Source organism: Guyanagaster necrorhizus (genome assembly GCF_019112545.1).
Source record: "Guyanagaster necrorhizus MCA 3950 unplaced genomic scaffold BT62scaffold_41, whole genome shotgun sequence".
Taxonomy (NCBI): Eukaryota; Fungi; Basidiomycota; class Agaricomycetes; order Agaricales; family Physalacriaceae; genus Guyanagaster; species Guyanagaster necrorhizus.
This window is the reverse complement of record NW_025064920.1, coordinates 1-18,461: the sequence shown is the minus strand read 5'-3', so window position 1 is coordinate 18,461 and position 18,461 is coordinate 1. Positions and strand designations below refer to the sequence as shown.

Below are 18,461 nucleotides of genomic sequence, written 5' to 3'. Positions count from 1 at the left end.
CAGCACACGGCTGTGCAAAACTGCGACATGAACTAGCGCCTGGAGACGAAATATAGCAGACGTCGCATTAATAATAATCATAGTTCCGTTTTCCGCTTATAGTTTTTATTGTTGTTCTTTTATTCTGCCTTGTATACGGTCTATAGATTACAAACGGTGCCATGACACTACAGCTAGCACGAAGGATTACAAACAAGTGCGATCGGAAATGAAGCCAAAGGACGGCGGCGTCGACGGATTCCTCCCCTACAAGACGTTTCCTGCTGATATTATTTGGGCCGCCATAAATACAACAGCAGATAAGATACAGCACCGGCGGAATATCTAGCTCGATTCATTACATGTATTTCTCTTCGTCCATGTCGTCCAAGGGCCAGTGCGTCGCCATCTCAGCCCGTTCCTTCGCCGACTCGGCCGCCGCCAACGCACCCTCCTTCAGCTGCTTGCTGCGTGTCATGACCTCCTCGTAGCGCTTGGTGGGCACCCAGCCCTCCGGCCCGTAGCCGATCATGTTCCGGAGCGCCTCCATAACCTCGTCCGCTCCACTCTGTACTCCATCCAGCTTCTTCGTCTCGCGTACGTCCTCGGCGTCAAACGCGACTGGACACGGCGCGCCTCCCCCCGTAAGCGCTTCCCAGTTTGCTGTCGCATCCATCAGCGCAACCTTCAGCGCGAGAGTCTCGCCCTCCCACGGCTCACTGGCGTGGTGGAAGAGGCGGCGGCGGAGAACGCCCGCGGGGTCTGTCAACGCCGCGTAATGGAGCTCGTTGTATTTCTCTGTGCTCTTGACGTAGTGGTAATGGACGAGGCGGCGATGGTAGAGTTCCTTCTCTCGGATTTGCTCGGCTTTGTCCAAGTCCTCCAAATTCTCCGGTAGCGAAGGCCGCGTCATAGCTTGCGAGATAGGATCATCGTAGTTCTGGAGGCGTTGGGGTACACCGGCAAGGAGAAATGGGGGTAGGATCGGGGCGTGTTGCCAGTCGAGCAGGCCGACGACTTGCCACTTAGAGTCGGGCGACGTCGAAACGATGATATTGCTCGGGTGGAGGTCGGGATGGCGGATGCAGAAATGACGCAGGGCCGGGTTCCTGGGGACGAGTGACAGCGCGATGAGGAGATAGCGGTCCAGGTTCTCGATGTGATCCGACGGCGGCTGCTCCTGGTACTGGTAACCTTCCCTCCTCACGCGTTCGAACGGCAATAGCGGTTGACCGAAACGCTCCAGATACGTCCGTTCCTTGTGGGCTGCTCGTGCGAGCGTTGCTTCGGCGCTTTTGTCTATAGTTATCAGTTAGTTCAAGGGAGTAATAATTAAAAAAAGGCAGAGAGCGGCGTACATGGTCCCCTATCTACGTCGAGCTGTGATCTCCTACCGTACCACAGAGGCAGTCTTGTATCTGGACCGACGCAGAAACGCGCGTCCTCTAGCGGGATGCCCGCCTCCCCGGCCACCTTCTTCAGGTCTTCTGCGTAGTACAGGCTTCCGCCGGCCGGGAAAGCGATCGACATCATCTTCGACTCGAGTTGCGCAAGTTGGCGCAAGACCGAACTGATTTCCCGTTCCCCTAGGTTGAGCCATACGTCGCTTAACTTGGTGCCCTGGACAAATTCCATGAAGATATACTCTGTCCCCGCCGCGTTGTCCGACGTAGGCGAGTATCCGTATACCTCAGGTATAGGCAGCCCAGAGGAACGGAGTAAGGCCATAGTGGCCACTTCACTAGCGATGGCGTAGTACTTGGGGACCATAATCGGGTATGGGATACGCGCCACCATTTGGAAGTCACCGTGCATGGTGATGAGGAAGGTACGGTTGAACCCTCCCTCGGCGAGTTTCGCCAAGTCGACGATATCGTCGAGACTCCGACCGACGGACTCGGCTGCGAGTCGACATAACCCGTCGACGTTGAAGACGCGTCTGCGCTCTGCGAGGCGAAGAGCATCGTTGATGCTGGAACATGGTCGAATACGGCCGTGAGATGGCATATCCGCCGTAGAATGACATGTTACGAGACTTACATCCACCGCCCTGACGTGTAGTCGAATAGGTTGCTATGAGAATGCGCTATGGTCGAGAATGCGCGCTGTGGTGGCCAACGGGTGGGAGTGGTGATGGAGTTGGAGAAGGAAAAGTTACATAGCGAACGCAGTGAGGAGCGAGGACGGCGCAAAGACGGCGAGAGTGGAACTGCCAGTGAGTTGAAGACGGGGGGATCAAATATAAGAAACCAGCCGGCACGGGGTCTAAAAGGAGAGAGAGGCTGCATAGCTTTGTTTTAGCGACCCCCACTAGACCTCCAGCCTCGCACAGCACTAAGATGAATTAATTCCTTCTGAAAGCGAATGTTCCTCGCGATTTGCTCTCATGTAGACGCTCAAGAACGCGGCGAGCGGGGGTGACTATGGTGGGAAGGAGAGCAAGAGGGCCCGTCGACGCTAGCCGCGTATGCTCCGCCGATGTCTCAGCTTCTACTTAACAAATATCCAGAGACAGAGATCAAATTCAAATCGAGGCAGATACAATCGAGATACACAGATCAACATAACTTCCGGAAGACGTCTGACAAAACGACAAGTACGGCGTAGAATCTGGGGGTTAAGGGAGAGGAAGACGTCTAGGCACCCCGAACCTTGCCAGTGGCCTCCTCCAGGCTCGCCTTGACATCCTTCTTAGTGCCGCCGTTGTTCTTTCCTCCAGTTCCTGATGGACGAGGGTACGTCGTCCCCCAGCGTTGGCTTGCATCTAAAACTTGTGGTAGACGATGCCCTCGATGTTGATTTCTTCGTCATAGTCAAAACGGACGCCGAGCCGTTGCTGGTCGGCCGGCTTCTAGGGGGAAAGCCGTCGTGCCCTGGGCGACGGTGGGGTTGGCGAGCTTCTCCCAAGCGTTACCTTCGAGGGCGCTGGTGACCCACAAGTTTCATGGCTCTCTGCATCTTATCTTCGGTCAACGTTAGCCAACATTGTCTCAAGGCCGGTGCGGAAGCGTAGATCCATACGGCAGGGCGTACCTTTTCGCAGTAGAAAAACGACAACCTAGATGCCCTCAGCGTTAGCCAACATTGTTTCGAGATCGGTACGGAATCGTGAATACGTACGGGGAGGGTAGATTGAGTACTCCTTGGAGTTGGATTGTACCCTCCTCCTTGAAAGGAGGAGCTTTTATAGCTCAGCGGACAAGCCACACTCTCGCGGTGGAGTTAGTCCTGGCCCTGAGATCTGCAATCAGTCGTGTCGGGGCCACGCTGCACGAAGATGTCGTCCTGTTCAGTCGCAGGCATGTGAGCAGATGCGGTGCAGGGAGGCCACGCCCTCGAAGGCGAAATGTTTTAGTACAAGATTCACGACATCCGACGTGCTGTCGTGCCACTCTGCCGACCGCCATGAGGCTCGTATGTCTACCTTTGTCGGTTACGCACCGCTATTCCGAACGAGTAGCACTTGATTTAGGCATAGGGGAAATAGCTTGAGAAGCTCGTAGCGATCAATTGAAGCCATCTACGAAATAGAAGAGTAGAAGAAGAAATCTATCTAAGGGTACACCGTGACAGTTCCCAAGTACATTCTATAACTACTGATAATAACATTTAAATTTATGCGCCCCTCGTCAAGTCCAAGAGAGCTGTTGTAGTCGATATGATTGTCCCGATACATGATCCATGAGGAGTAGTAAGCAGCTGCGCAATCCTATGCAGAAAAATACGGAGTGAGAATCCCAGTCTTGATCTGGACATAGGGTTCCTCGGTTTTCATGGACCGGACATCATTCATGAGAAAACCTGCAATCGAAGCTTGATCGAGGGAAAGATCATTTGATCTGTGAGAACTTTCAAGGGAAAGTCGGCCTCTCGAGTCGGCACCTAGATCTATGGCAGACGCCGAGCAGACCGGACGTGCGTGTGAGAGTGCACCCTCAGATCAGCATGTAAATGGCGTCGTAGACCAAGTCTGGGCCACAGAAAGCCTATCGAGTGACTTGTGGCGGTTATATTCGCTACGATGCCAGTGAAACAGCCAGCCGGTGTCACGCGGTAGTTATAGGGGAAACCAGAACACTGCCAGTAGAGTTTCTGGTGAACATGGCTATCAATGTGTACCATCTGAGTAGGTCTAGTTCTCATTCTCTTCTTCGACCAAGGGATAATTCACCTGGGCAGCCTGACTACTGTCACTGCAAGGGCGCTACTGGACACACCACACTGTGATAGCGAATTGACTTCACGTGACGCATGCATCATTAAATATTAATATGGTTAAGAGTCATGCGTGCATTGAGAAAGGACTGCAGCAAGCAGGAATGAGGCAGCCTGAGCAGGGGGTACAAGGTAAGCAAAAAGGGAAAGTTGATACGGCCTCAAACAGCAGGCTGTGGTGGAATGTTGCTGAAGAGTCGGCTGAATTTGGGCTCAAGGTCAAGGCGGCTGGGGATTCTTAGAATTATAAGTATAATAAAAACAAGTTGCTTTTAAGCAAGTGGCCAAGTTGTCGGCAGAAAGATGCCGATGGTGCCGGTAGCTGTATTTTCCACTGACATGAATCAATGTCCCTTCCTCTCCTACCACCACCATCTTGTCGCTTTCTGCTGTCAATACCGCTGCTACGCGCTCTTATTCTGTATTGTTGAGAAACGTGTCCTCTTACTTGCTACACATAAAGGCTCTTTTTCATGTTCGAGTCTTTTTGCCGACAAATTGGACTGTAAGATTCTTAGTTGAGATATGACTGCAGCGCGGGTTGGATATATGCGCTATGTTTTGACTCTTACAGCATAGATTCATGCTTGCGATTTCGTCTGTGAAGATGATTGGATAAAGGTGCGTAACACTACCCTGTTGTTGATCATGGATACTCATTCATAACGAGGGCAGTCCATACTCCGCCGTCTGAATAGCAGTTACATTCTGTACTTCTGTGTGTACCAGGGGTCTGATCACATTGTCATTCCGCCGGCTTCTATCTCGTACAATGCTAATACGTACACTATAGGGCCGTTTGTAGAACGTAATGGACCGAACCCAATAGAACCAAATGGAAGCCAAAGATTTTGGTACACACAGCTTGAAAACGGTTCACGCTAATACGGCGAGGTAACTCAACTGACTTTTCACGGGGATACAGCCTATTTGGGCCAATGGTTCGATATTTGTAGAAATGGGAACCGTAACACGTGTATGTCAAACACAGGGGATCCCAATTAGTTCAACAAGGGCCGGCTTAAACTTGAGTGACGGTGTCGTTCCGCGCAGGCCGTCATCGATCGCGCCCATTCTGGTCCGGGTCATGTGTTCGCGTCTACTAGCTTCTCAAGTTGCGAGTTCTGTGTTGAAACGCCCCAGGATTTTCCTTTTTTCCATAAAATTTCTCTCCTTCCTTCGCCGGAAGAGCAAGCGTCCCGGGAAAAGCTTTGACAGTTACAATGCAGGATAGACTTTATGCCGATGGGCGCGACAGGTGCTGTTCCTAGCCCCTTCCCACGATGTGCGGTTGACGGGTTTTTCACATTTGTGCTTGGACGGAGCCTGCTTCAGGAAGCAGTGATAGGCGAGCAATGAAGGGCAATGAGCAATGGCCATCTTATCGACGGGCGCCACGAGTCTTTTAATTATCCGGAGGGATCCCATTAGATCCCATTCTAGCCCCCTCTCTTCCGCTCCCCACAGACGGTGCTTCCTGCCTCCTAACTATCCATCTTTTGCAAGTTTTGTTGCAGGATCACCGATTGACAGGACAGTCGGGGAGATAATCGCAGATGCTGCGGAACACCAAGTGGTTGGTCCTACACTTTGCTGGGCTGTCCTTGGCATGAGGCATGCTAATAATCCACTGCCTTGTTTCTTTTTTGCCCAAGATAACTCGTAGAAGAATCCTTTTTCCTTCATGTGAGCGATGCGTCATGCCAGTGATCAGCCGAGACAATGACATATTGGCCAACGCTATATATAGACAAATACAAAAGCATTCCATCTGTTTTGCTTCCTCTTCCTCCTCCCACCACCATGAGCGACATCTCCTCTTCGGCGTCGGCGTCGACGAAGACGTTCGTCACCGCGCTCGTCTTCAACGCGGCCGTCTTCGGTATCGAGCTCGCTGCGTTCACCGTCCTACGACCCCATTTCAAGGCTATTTACGAACCCCGCACCTATGTTCCACCCCCGTCCAAGAGGATTCATCCTCTGTCAAAAAACGTGTTCCTGTGGCCAGTCGCAGTCTTCAGGGCAGACTACAACGACATTATTAAAGCGAACGGCATGGATGCCTACTTTTTCGTTCGCTTCCTTCGTATGATGGTCAAGATTTTCTTGCCTATATGGTTCCTCTCCTGGGCGATCCTGCTTCCTGTCACGAGCGTGAAAACTCGGGTGGGCAACAACGAGAAGCTGGACATATTCGTGTTTGGGAATGTGGCCACCAATAAGCAGCATCGGTATGCTGCACATTTAATCCTGGCTTGGTTGTTCACAGGTGCGTCACATGTTCATTCAGTCTGTCCATCGTATATCTTTTCTCATAGGCTGGGTGCTTTACAATGTCAAGATCGAAATGCGCAATTTCATCATTAAGCGACAACAGTTCCTCATCAATCCCGTACACTCCAAGTCTGTCCAAGCGAACACCATCCTCGTCACCGGCATACCCGCCAAGTATTTGTCGCGGGACGCGTTAATGAAAATATTCGGCGACCTACCTGGTGGCGTTAAGCGCATCTTCATAAACCGAAACCTCAAGGAGCTTCCTGACATCTACGATCGTCGCCTCGATGCATGCAACACGCTCGAATCAGCCGAGAACAAGCTGCTCTCTATCGCTACCAAATTGGACAAATCTTCTTCGGAAGAGACGGCCGCCTCTGTTCCCCAAAAGGAACGCCCCATACACAGGCTTGGATTCCTTGGTTTGTTTGGAAAGAAGGTGGACTCCATTGATTGGGCTAGAGAGGAGATTCAGAAGTGTACTCAGCTGCTCGATGAGGGCAGGGCGAAACTCGATGACCCTTCTGACACGACGTATCCTCCACTCAACAGCGCGTTCATCATGTTCAACAGGCAGATCGCAGCACATTTGGGGATGCAAGTCCTTCTTCACCACGAGCCTTACCGGATGAGTGCTCGCTATACCGAAATTGCACCTGACGACGTTATCTGGGCTAACCTCGGAATGAACCCATACGAAATGAAGGTACGTTTCACTTCGTCGCTACGAAATGTATTACAACTAAGGCGACATTCTAGGTTCGGCTTGTAATCAGCTATTCTCTTACTGCGGCTCTTATCATTTTTTGGGCCATCCCTGTGGCTTTCGTCGGTATCGTCTCCAATGTTTACACGCTATGTAGTACAGCGAGCTGGCTTGCATGGATATGTACATTGCCTGATCCGGTCTTGGGTATCATTTCGGTAAGCCATCTTCCTTCTTGCAAGAGACATGAATGTTCATTGTTCTGGTTGCTAGGGTATCCTTCCTCCCGTCGCCCTCGCAGTTCTGATGTTGCTCCTTCCCATTGTTCTTCGTCTCCTGGCGCGTTTCGAGGGTATTCCGAAGAAGACAGGCCTGGAACTCAGTCTCATGACACGTTATTTCATCTTCCAAGTCATTGTGAGTCATTCGTTGTTGTAGGGCGCAGACAGGTCACTAACGCCACCACAGCATTCATTCCTTATCGTTACCTTGTCCGCAGGTATCATTGCGTCTTTGAACGGCCTTATCAACAACCCGACATCCATTCCCACCTTGCTTGCTCAAAACTTGCCAACATCTTCCACTTTCTTCTTGACGTGAGTTACAACTTATTACAGTCCTAGATGAATAAATCTGACCTATTTTTGCACAGGTATGTGATCCTGCAAGGTCTCTCTGGAACAGCATCCGGATTTTTGCAAATCGTTCCACTAGCTATCTATTACGTGAAGCTCTACCTTCTTGGAAGTACGCCTCGAAGCATTTGGGGGATCAAGTACGGTACCCGCGACGTTGCCTGGGGCACTGTTTTCCCAGGTATTACGTTGTTGACTACCATTAGTGAGTACAGACAATGATGTCTGAAGGCATTGCTGATCTGCGACTCTAGCTCTTGGATACTCCATTATTTCTCCCATTATCAATGGTCTGGCCTGTGCAACTTTCTTCTTGTTCTATCAGCTGTACAAGTATCTCTTCTTGTGGCAGTTCCAGCAGCCCGACGATACCGGAGGTCTGTTCTTCCCGAAGGCTATGCAACACATCTTCGTCGGTTTATACGTTGAAGAGGTACGTCAACTTCTCTTCTCTTCTCCCGCAAGCGATCTGAATGGATCCATTATGGTCACACAGGTCTGTTTATGCGCGCTCTTTTTCCTTGCTCGGGACCAGAATGGCAATACAAGTGCAGTAGCAGAAGGTGCCTTGATGGTTGTATTGATTATTTTCACTGTGAGTCGTATGTGTCGAAAGGTCATTGCGGCTTGAGCTCATGGGATGATGCAGGTCTTCTTCCACATCATCATCAATAACTCTTATGATCCGTTAATCCACGCTCTCCCTCTCAGTCTGGTGGAGAAGATGGATACCACGCAGGCCGATGCGGAAGCAGAGGAGTTGCCTAATCGCACTGGATCAGAGACGCGTCTAGCGCCTAATGCTTCCCAGCTGGATAAGCCTGAGTCAACAGAGCGGCCCGAGGAGAAGGTCGTCTCTTCGAGTTCAGACGGTGATAGCGAAGGCTCACATGATAGCGGAGGTGGCGGTGTCCCGAAGGAATATGACTTTATGGCGGCGAAGAATATGAAGGAGCGACAAGAAGAGGAAGATAGCTATGGGTTCGCGCATCCTGCGGCTTCGAGACCGCAAAGGATCGTGTGGCTTCCTTTGGCTCACGGTCCTGTTGGGGAGCTGTCCAAGTCTGAGGCGAAGGAATGTCTGGATCATGGGGTTCTGGTGAGTTTGGTCGATGCTAAGATGAACGAGAAGGGTAAGGTGGATATTACGGGCCCGCCGCCTGATTTGGTGAGGGAGGAGTGAGGGAGGATGTCTCTTATGATGATATATGACTGTGGTACGACGACGATTGTTTTTTTCTATACCCTTACCTGTACTAGTCCTACTATTCCGCCTTTCTTTCCGAGTCCCAGTGTAAAAGGTTACGTTCGGAGGAACAGTATGCAAGTCGTATTATTGATACCTTTTTATCTTCAGTATTGGATTTGGGCACTGGTATTTGGTGGTGTTGCTAGCTCACGATATTATCGAAGGCATACATGACATCCTCTGCGATGAAAAAAATCAATCTCTTGGTCCCTCTTGAGCATCACTGAACCTCGCAGCGGGTAGCTACTGGTTTCGAGCTTGACGTGACGCATTGATGTTTAGGTCCTGCACTCGCAACCCTGATGATCTGCTCCAAGGTCAGGAGGGTCAGGATTTGAATAGCCCCCACGGTCACGATGAGTTGGGACCGGACCGTCTGATGTTCTTCGCATTATCGCGTCGCTCCCCCCCTCCCAGCTTCTTTTAATGACTCGGCGCATCAAGAAGCGAGCGCACGTTCAGCGTTTGAATACCATCGAGAATGGATGGGCTGTATGAATGATGGAAGACGCTCAACAAGTATCTATCAGCAAGGAAGGAATTTTTTAATCGAATGAGTATTCATTCACTTTGGGACTTGGTGAGGTCTTCGGGTCTGCTCTTCATCTTAGATAGGAATAATACGCACCGTATCAGTATCAGTATCAGATACGTACGGTCGATACGAATACGGGTGGGGTCCGTAACCATGACCATCTTTGATGACTCTACAATATACGACGGCCGTATTCATACGGATGTTTGAAATATGGTCATCGAGGGAATGGTTGGGGCAAGGTGATGTCATTGAAGTAAGCATATATAATCTCAATCAGGCAAGGTAGAACTCGCATTTTGAGCCCGGGACATTTGTCGTCATCGTCAAATTGTCCGCATACGGGTGACGGTACGGAACTGACATCGTGGACAAGAATTTTGGCCGTATCCATAACGGTATGGTGCTACCGGCGGCGAAGTCGGAGTCATATATTTTCTTGTTCCAATTTTCCGTGACGACCGAATGCTCTGACATCGAAAAAAATAGTGAATCCAAAAGAATCGTTGTCAATGGAAAATATTACATCCCAACGTAATTCACTTATGGTGGTCCATTTCTCCCATGGCTATCTCTTCATGGCGGCTATCGCAGCATGAAACCAGTAACACAGACTCAGAATCTCCGCCAGGATCTGTAATTTGATACAGCCGATTTTGTCAGTACGTTATATATCCTGGAATGATATCCAGTTACCTCGACAATTATGGCTACAATGCGGACAACCACCGGATTCATCTAAGCAACCGAATCAGGCAGCTGGTCGTTATTCACACAAGCCATTTCCGTACCGCTTTGACTTTTACAGAAGGTACCAGCGGTGAAATGGAATAGGGACCACGCCGCAGAGACCATGGCGAACGTAGCCACAAAAACACTAGATATGGCTGACGCTGTAGACTTTCGGCGGAACACTGGTCGAAGATATGATACAGAGGGTACCCTGACATCGAGAGGTCCAAATCGGAGTGCATCTTGGTAGTAATAGTTGAAGTCACTTGCGGAACGTCCTATCCGACTTGTATTGGCATATGAATTATTCACAATGAACGATGTAGACGCTGCGAGCACAGGATAAGGCGGGGGGGTACTGTTGGGCGCGATGAAAGACTGGAAGAGAGGCACCGCCGATATGCTCTCATCGAACATACTTGATGATGTCAATATCTGATTCGGGCGAATCACACCGAGATCGAGTCGAATGGTGTGATAGATGGCTTGGAATGCATTCTGGAGCACAAGTTGAACGTTTGAAGGTACTTCGAGTTCTTCATTTGGTGGCAGGATGCTGGCACCAGACGTGATATCCACGGGGCCTACAAATAATTTATGTCAGTTCTCGGCGTCCACCCCGATGCGGTGTCTAACCAAAAAAAGTGCCTTGTCCATAGTACACGGCTGTCCAGTCTGCCCTGAACTTTGCCACATCACCGTCACAAAGAGGGTGGTCAGTCAGCATCGGCGCTTGTGATAGTGTTTCAACGTTTGGTTCTCCGTACCAACCCTCGCCACCGCAAACGCAACAAGGAAATACTGAAATGTCGATGCCGGTGACAGTCTGATTGCTAGTAGGTCCTGAATCCCCATTGTCAGTGGTCAGCGTGACACTAGGAATCATTGGCTTAGGAGCATAAAGAACAGAAGGTAAACGAACTTTTCTGAATCCCACCCGTATTCCTAAGAGTATTGCATGAGTTGTGCACGATGGCGTGCAAAATTGTCACATTTACCGCATCTGTGAGCAAACCATCTAGGTCGAGCACAGCATTCAGAATCTGGAATGTACGATCTTGCATCGATGCGTGATTCAGACTTAGAGTCATCTCGTAGTACGCAGGTAACCAACAAGAGATAACTGCCTATAAGAAAAATTAATTTATTGGTCAGCCAAAATGTGAATGTAATATAAACGTACAGACAACGAGACCCGCTCCTCCTTTCGTAAGGACAACGAAATATTCGACTGGGAGGGTCAGATAAATGACTATACTAATCCAATGGACTTACAACATCACACGATGATAAGGGATTATTATAATAAGGGAACGAGCCAACAGGATCGTATGAGGCGCTATCCTTAAACGCCTCCGTAATCACATAGTTAAAGGCAGAGAGATTGCTTTGAATAGTATCGCCGACTTTGAATGTCTGTGGTGTAAAATCCCCGGCTGTGTGTCTAAGGGATGCAGGAACGACGCTGCTGAAGGGAAGTGATGGGGAAGTATCGTTTGGAGTGTATGTAAATTCCTGGACAACGTCGTATGCCGATAAAGGAACTAGAAAACGGCGTTCAGAGTCTGTATTGCTGAAAGAAAGTCGGCTTACTGTTGATGAAGACCAGCAGTATTGTTAATCCCACAAAAGAGATACACACGAGTGGTGTTGTACCTCTCCATGGATAAGCTAAGAAATTGGTTAGTATGCATTAAATTGAGGAAGTACGCCTCACGTTTCTGAATATTATAGCCAAGTTGGAAGTTTTTGGCAGCCGATGTTATTTGACTCCGCCACGACATCGTAGAGAACGGGTAAAAGGCAGGTTTAGCACGTTCGGATAACGAATACTTATCCTGATGACTACCCACCATCACGCATCACGATTAGCGTGGTGTTATGCTGATGGTGATTACCGCTGTAATCCAGACTCGAACCAGTCCCCCAGCAACTTGATGATAATCATCAACCTTCAAAGGGAATAGTTGCAACCGAGTGGACCGGCACAGGTGTGTCGGCAGCCACAGAGGTGCTTGGGGAAGTAGAGACACCATGCTGATGACTGCCTACCAAAACGATTAGCGTGGTGTTATGACGATGGTAATTATCGTTGTAATCTCGAACCAGTCCCCCAGCAACTTGATGACTATCATCGGATCAGTTCCATCAACGTTCCACAGCTCTGCTCTCTTAAAACAGGAACTGAATTCTCAAAATGTTTTTCCGGTTTGAAACATGTTGCAAGTTACTGATCACTACCTATTTGATTCCACAAACCTTTTATGGCCACCTTTTCCTTTCCCCAGCTTTTCATTCACTATCTCTCTTATGATGGTGACAATTCCTTTTACTTTTGCTACCATACTCTGCTACATTCATGATTAAGGGACTGTTTTCTGGATAGCAAAAGGTATTGATGGAAGAATATAAGTAATGATCTCAGTCGGGCACAGCATAGGCAAAAACAACTGAGGTATATGGGTATCTACAGCCAGGCTATATAGATGATCAAGTAATGACAGGGGGTGTATATATAGTAAGTAAGAACAATTGATGATCAAAGGGGAATGGGTGATGATCGAGAAGGTAAAGATAAGGGTATACATATGGATATCCTTGGTGCAAATACTCTTGCTACAATGGCAGACTATATCTATCAGTCACAACTCTTTATCCCTCTTCATAAAATCCTTATAGCCTATCTCATTATTCTCATCATACTTTTATATCAAAACTAGACTCAGACTCAGAATCTAGAATCAGACCCTAATAGAAGCAGTGCTAGAGATTTGTGAGTGTTAGTGAAAGCCTAACAATTAGCTCAAGACTTCACATGCTCTGGTCTAATGGCACTTTGCCTAGGACTAGCATATGAAACTCATGCTCAGAAACATTGTCACCACCTCTATTGCAGGCACTTGCCTGTTCATCACAGTAACAGGAATTATTGAATATCATATTATGTGGTTACCAAGAGAACAAAGAAGAAGAAGGAGAGAACTGGAGGAGTGGCAGAATTGGCAAAGAGTGGATTTTCTTTGTCAAGCCCTTCAACCAGCATGCCATACACTTCTGAGTCAGGAGAGCATCATCATCTGGTCATTGGCCTCAGAACCCACAGACACCAGCAGCATAAATTATATTGTCTAATCTCTAAGACCTAAAAGTGTATAAAGTGGAAGAGGAGGAGTTGAACCCTCCTCTTGTTATCTGACTGGCTATCTCTGATGGAGGAGAGTTGGTATGAGGAGATGACAGCCATATAAGCTGATCTCCAATCAGAGATGTGGCCACTTTCACTGCTGACTATCACCAAGAGCATATATCAGAAGCTCTATCCAGACTCTACTCTAAGCAGGCAGATAAGTCCAGCCTTGTGGTCAGCCCACTCTGAAGCCCTTTGATCTAAGAGCAGGACATCAGTCAGATCATCCTCAGAGTTAATGCATACAGCCTTGGAGGGAGTGAGCCCCAGTCTGCTGAATCAGAAATAGTGGACCCATATGAGCTGGGTAGAGGATATGAATATATCCTCAACTGGCAAATCTGCATGACAGAAAAATCTGCCTAGATACTATTGGTAGCTCAAACAGCAGCAGACAGTAGACACCTGCTAGTTAGATATCAGCAAAAGACCTCAATACTTTGCACTGCCAGAATACACCAGAGAGCTAGTAGACAGAGTATGGCAGAGACTAGAGTAGCTGAAGTAGTATAGAATGCTAAAGAGTGCTGGGAGCCCCCATTTCCTTCTCTTTACCATATGCTTAAATGACCACCATCAGCAGAAAGTAGCCTAAGCAGTTGGAGAAGCTGAAATCCTTTCTGGTGAACCCCTCAATAAGCTTCAGCTACACTCATCTGTCTATTTGCTAGAGCAAGGCCTGAAGATGTCAGACTCTCAGCTCTATCAGCACTCTCTGGCAAAGAAAAAGAGAGAAAAGAGCCAGCAGTACTATTTTCTCACTCTCTGAAGAACTGTCAGACTATCCTCAGTATGACTGGAGACTACAGTCCTTGTCTAAGCCCAAAAAACCAGCGCTACCACCAATGCCACCACTACTGCCACCTGACATTCTGCCCTCATGAGAGCCCAAAACTATAGAGCCCTGAAGAAATTTAAAGCTGACTATAGCCTATGAGTGAGTACCATTCAAAGAAGAAAGCCTGAACTTGAAACACTTTTTCCAACAATATGAGGCTTATTTCAAGGTGTATAGCATCTACTTCTCCATGAGCTCCACTGGATTCAGCCCTCACCAAGTAATATTCTGTATAATTTGATTTGAAGATGCTGTATAAGAATAGTAGAGCCTATAAGAACAGTACTTTTATGACTCAACTATAGAATGATGGAGGTATCTCTTCTATTCATGATTCAAAGAAGCTATATAATGATAATTCAAGCTAGATGTAGAACAAAAGTTTTGTGTAGCCAAGTGGCAGATCTTATGACAGGCCAACTTCACTGATGCCAAGAAATTCTTTCAAGAATTTAAAGAGTTAGCATATCAGGCTGAGAAGATGGATGATCATAAAGCCATGTTGGAGCAGATTGAGAATGCAGTCTGACTTAATCTCCACAACACTATTGTCTATAGGGACAATAATTTTTCCTCCACTTATAATGAGTAGAAAAGAAGGATTCTGTGGATAGACTACAATTATCAAGTCAGCACTCTTGGTTATAGAAAAGTGAAAGTCACTACAAGTGGAGGAAAGGCTGTTGCCAGTGGGTCAGTTCCAAAAGGAATGACTATGAGTAACAAGAGGACAGAGACTGAAACTGTGTATGGTGGTCAGAGGCAGTTGATGGATATTGATGCACTCTGAAGAAAAGGAAAGTGCTTCAATTGTAGAGAGAAGGAGCACTTATCTCATGCCTGCCCAAAACCCTGCAAGCCTTGGCTTCAAAGATCTGTCTCATGCAATATTTAGAAAATGAAATTCTCAGATAAAGAATGGAAGCAGCTAAGTCAAATGTATCAAGAAGAAATGGCTGGACAAAAAGCCTAGAAGAAACTGGACTGGACCATTAAGGAGGAGAAGTGGAAGGAGAGAGGAACTGAATCTCAGGAGGATTTTGGCAAGTAACCTCTCAATGTATACATAGGCAGGTTTCCAACATTTTTTGACTAAAGCAGATGATACTAAAATAGTGCATTCCAAACCAGACATTATATCTACCAGTACTAGGACATTCTCTGTAGGAACCAGTAATAAATATTTGCTGCTCAAAAAGAAAAAAAAAGTATGCAAAAAGACTCAAATGCTCTTAAGAGCCAAATCAGGCAAGCAGTGCTCTATAAGGTGCATTTTATTATTCCACCAAAAACTGAAGAAAAAGCACAGGAGAAAGCAGAATCTAAATCACATATATTGCTACCAAAACCAAGGATGAAATCAGCCATTCAGTGCAGAGCCCCTATAGAGAAGTCTCAGTCTGAGCAGGCAATAGAGTATCCAAGGAAAGAGCATCCTGAACCAAAGATAGTAACAGGATGGAGAAAGCCAGACACAGCTGCCTGGATACTATAAGCCATAAAAGAATCTCCAAACCTAGTAGCCTTAGTCATGCTGAAAGGATGGATACATCCAAAATAGCAGGCTGAAGCTGATCAGAATCTAATCAATATACTCTAAAGTATAAGAGAAAATGAAGCACTATAGATGCTAGAAGAAATATGACAAGAGAAAAAATACATACAGAGAGGAAAGGGCAGAGATGAAACTATCTTCTAAATCTAACTAGAGATACTGGACACCCATCAAGTGGTGAGCACTGAGGCCTTATTAGACAGTGAGTATATGAGAAGTTCCATAGATAAAGACTTTGTCCAATGAAACAGGTTCAATACTCAAAAAATTCCCAGATCCATTCCAGTGTATAATGCAGATGGAACTCTCAATAATGGAGGGTTCATATTAGAGTACTGTGAACTACAAATAGCCACTGGAAATGGGCATATTGAGCAAATAGACTTTGCTATAACCTATCTCCACAATCAAGAAGTGTTCCTAGGATATGACTGGCTTTAAAAGCATAACTCATGAATAGATTGGAAGAAAGGAGAAGTTGTTTTTAATAGATGCACCTGTATTAGAGGATAAGAAGTCCACTCAGACCAAGACAAACCAGAAGAAACAATATGGCAGAAAATAGAAGAGAGAGATCAATTTCTAATGGTAGACCCTCAATCAGCCATAGAGATCTGGGCAGCAGATACCACTTCAAATGAGTTAGCTGCCAAAGCATATACAGAAAAGCCCAAGAAGTCCTTTGAAGAGATGGTTCCCAGACAGTACAGAAATTTCATTGACATATTCAGCAAGGAAAACTTCAATGAACTACCACCAAGGAAACTATGGGATCATGCCATTAAACTGATACTGGAAGCAAACACTAATCTAGAGTGCAAGATGTACTCACTAGGAAGGGCTGAACAGGAAGAGTTAGACAAATTCCTGGATGAAAATCTAACTAGTAGAAGAATCCAAGTATCCAAGTCTCTCATGGCCTCTCTCTTCTTTTTCATAAAGAAGAAGAACAGGAAGTTGTGACCAGTTCAGAATTACCAAAAACTTAATGACCTTACTATTAAAAATCAGCACTCACTTCCATTAATTTCTGAGCTTATAGACAAACTATCAAGAGCCAGGTACTTCACCAAACTGGATGTCCAGTGGGAATATAATAATATCTGAATCTAAGAAGGAGATAAATGAAAAGCTGCATTCCAAACCAACTAAGGACTGTTTGAGCCACTGGTGATATTCTTTGGACTCACCAACTCTCCAGCAACTTTTCAGACCATGATGAATGATGTTTTCTGAGACCTTATCATGCAAGAAAAGGTTGCTATTTATCTGGATGATATAATAATTTTCTCAAAGACTCTTGAAGAGCACCAAGCCATGGTATAGTGTTAGGCCCAAGTGACACATGAACTATGACATGTGGTAAATAAGTGCTGTATTGTGTTCATACAATCATGCTTAAGTCCACTTGATGTGCTTATAGTTGTTATATCCCAAAGTTAATGCAATAGTTGACTTGTAGTGAAGTAGTAGGATAAAGGATAGTTTGAGACTAGAGATACATGATGCTGCCTATGCTACTTATATACCTCTAGGTCAGTGGCTAAATATACTACTGCTAATTGTGAGTTTTTGCACTATAGTTTTCATTGTCCTAGTGAGTTGATATTATCTACAAAAGGCCTGTTGTGCTGTTGTTGGGGTATTGCTACAAGTCAAGAGACAATGGCTGATTGTGCTGACTAAGATTGTCCCACAGTCCTAAGTGCTGGTATAGGTGCTCTGACTAAGTATGAATAGGGGTTAATACTGCAAGAATGAGAATAAAAAGAAGGAAAAATCATAACATATGGTAGGTGCTACAAATTCTTCAAGAAAACAAATTATATCTAAAACCAGAAAACTGTGAGTTTGAAACTCTGAAAACAGAATATCTAGGACTCATTATCACTGAAAAAAGACTAAAAATAGATTTCATAAAGACAGCAAGGGTACAAGAGTGACCCATACCAGCCAAAAAGAAGGAACTACAATCCTTTCTATGATTTGCTAACTTCTATCAATGATTCATAGAAGGATATGGCTGAGTGGCCTTGCTACTAACCAAGCTTACTGGAAAGACAGAGTGGGAGTGAGAAAAAGCTCAGAAACAGATGTTCTAAGAAATCAAGCACTATATTTGTTCAGATCCCATTCTGGCCATTCCCATTGATGATAAAAGATTTAAAGTTGAAGCAGATACATCTGAAGGAGCTCTAGGAGCCATTCTTAGCCAAGAACAGAAGGAACAGTGGAAACCAATTGCATACCTGTCAAAAGCACTCTCTGTCACAGAATGAAATTATAAAATCTATGACAAGGAGTTGCTTGCAATAATGACAGCCTTAGATGAGTGGCATTATTATTTTATGAGAGCCAAGTATGATTTTGAAATATGGACTGATTACTAAAACCTCTAGTATTTCAAAAAACCACAAAAACTGAATTGATAACAAGCATGATAGGTAACCAAATTGGCTGAATACCACTTTAGTCTCTATTATAAACTGGATGCTACCAACAGAAAGGCAGACCTACTCAGCTGAAGGGCAGACCATGACCAAGAAAAAAAGA

The 18,461-nt window shown here is 46.4% G+C and overlaps 5 protein-coding genes across 5 annotated transcripts; 1 reads left to right on the top strand and 4 right to left on the bottom strand.

The window, feature by feature from the left end:
- Positions 1-106: 106 nt before the first annotated feature.
- On the bottom strand, positions 107-2,435 carry BT62DRAFT_937326 (protein kinase subdomain-containing protein PKL/CAK/Fmp29). The gene is made up of 2 exons (XM_043187297.1): positions 1,338-2,435; positions 107-1,278 (listed from the first exon to the last, which is right to left on the bottom strand). The coding sequence occupies exons 1-2, from the start codon at positions 1,984-1,986 to the stop codon at positions 338-340; spliced, it is 1,590 nt and encodes a 529-aa protein (XP_043034585.1). The 5' UTR covers positions 1,987-2,435; the 3' UTR covers positions 107-337.
- Positions 2,324-3,499, bottom strand: BT62DRAFT_1011884 (uncharacterized protein; the record flags this gene model as incomplete). Its single annotated transcript, XM_043177837.1, has 9 exons — positions 2,324-2,472; positions 2,533-2,560; positions 2,631-2,743; positions 2,804-2,904; positions 2,964-3,037; positions 3,063-3,169; positions 3,246-3,264; positions 3,311-3,372; positions 3,421-3,499. 9 exons carry the CDS (start codon positions 3,497-3,499, stop codon positions 2,324-2,326), a joined length of 732 nt encoding a protein of 243 aa, XP_043034584.1.
- Positions 3,500-5,997: 2,498 nt separating this feature from the next.
- BT62DRAFT_982867 (DUF221-domain-containing protein) lies at positions 5,998-8,995 on the top strand (the record flags this gene model as incomplete). The annotated part of the gene is made up of 9 exons (XM_043189722.1): positions 5,998-6,463; positions 6,513-7,177; positions 7,231-7,395; positions 7,451-7,594; positions 7,646-7,773; positions 7,830-8,017; positions 8,067-8,245; positions 8,309-8,407; positions 8,462-8,995. The coding sequence occupies 9 exons, from the start codon at positions 5,998-6,000 to the stop codon at positions 8,993-8,995; spliced, it is 2,568 nt and encodes an 855-aa protein (XP_043034583.1).
- Positions 8,996-10,094: 1,099 nt separating this feature from the next.
- BT62DRAFT_548255 (uncharacterized protein) lies at positions 10,095-11,327 on the bottom strand. The gene is made up of 5 exons (XM_043181347.1): positions 11,251-11,327; positions 10,965-11,203; positions 10,388-10,912; positions 10,293-10,334; positions 10,095-10,230 (listed from the first exon to the last, which is right to left on the bottom strand). The coding sequence occupies exons 2-5, from the start codon at positions 11,053-11,055 to the stop codon at positions 10,136-10,138; spliced, it is 753 nt and encodes a 250-aa protein (XP_043034582.1). The 5' UTR covers positions 11,056-11,203; positions 11,251-11,327; the 3' UTR covers positions 10,095-10,135.
- BT62DRAFT_937321 (uncharacterized protein) lies at positions 10,925-12,129 on the bottom strand. The gene is made up of 7 exons (XM_043187296.1): positions 12,046-12,129; positions 11,922-11,999; positions 11,604-11,872; positions 11,512-11,559; positions 11,327-11,455; positions 11,251-11,273; positions 10,925-11,171 (listed from the first exon to the last, which is right to left on the bottom strand). The coding sequence occupies exons 1-7, from the start codon at positions 12,110-12,112 to the stop codon at positions 11,162-11,164; spliced, it is 624 nt and encodes a 207-aa protein (XP_043034581.1). The 5' UTR covers positions 12,113-12,129; the 3' UTR covers positions 10,925-11,161.
- Between the last annotated feature and the right edge of the window lie 6,332 nt (positions 12,130-18,461).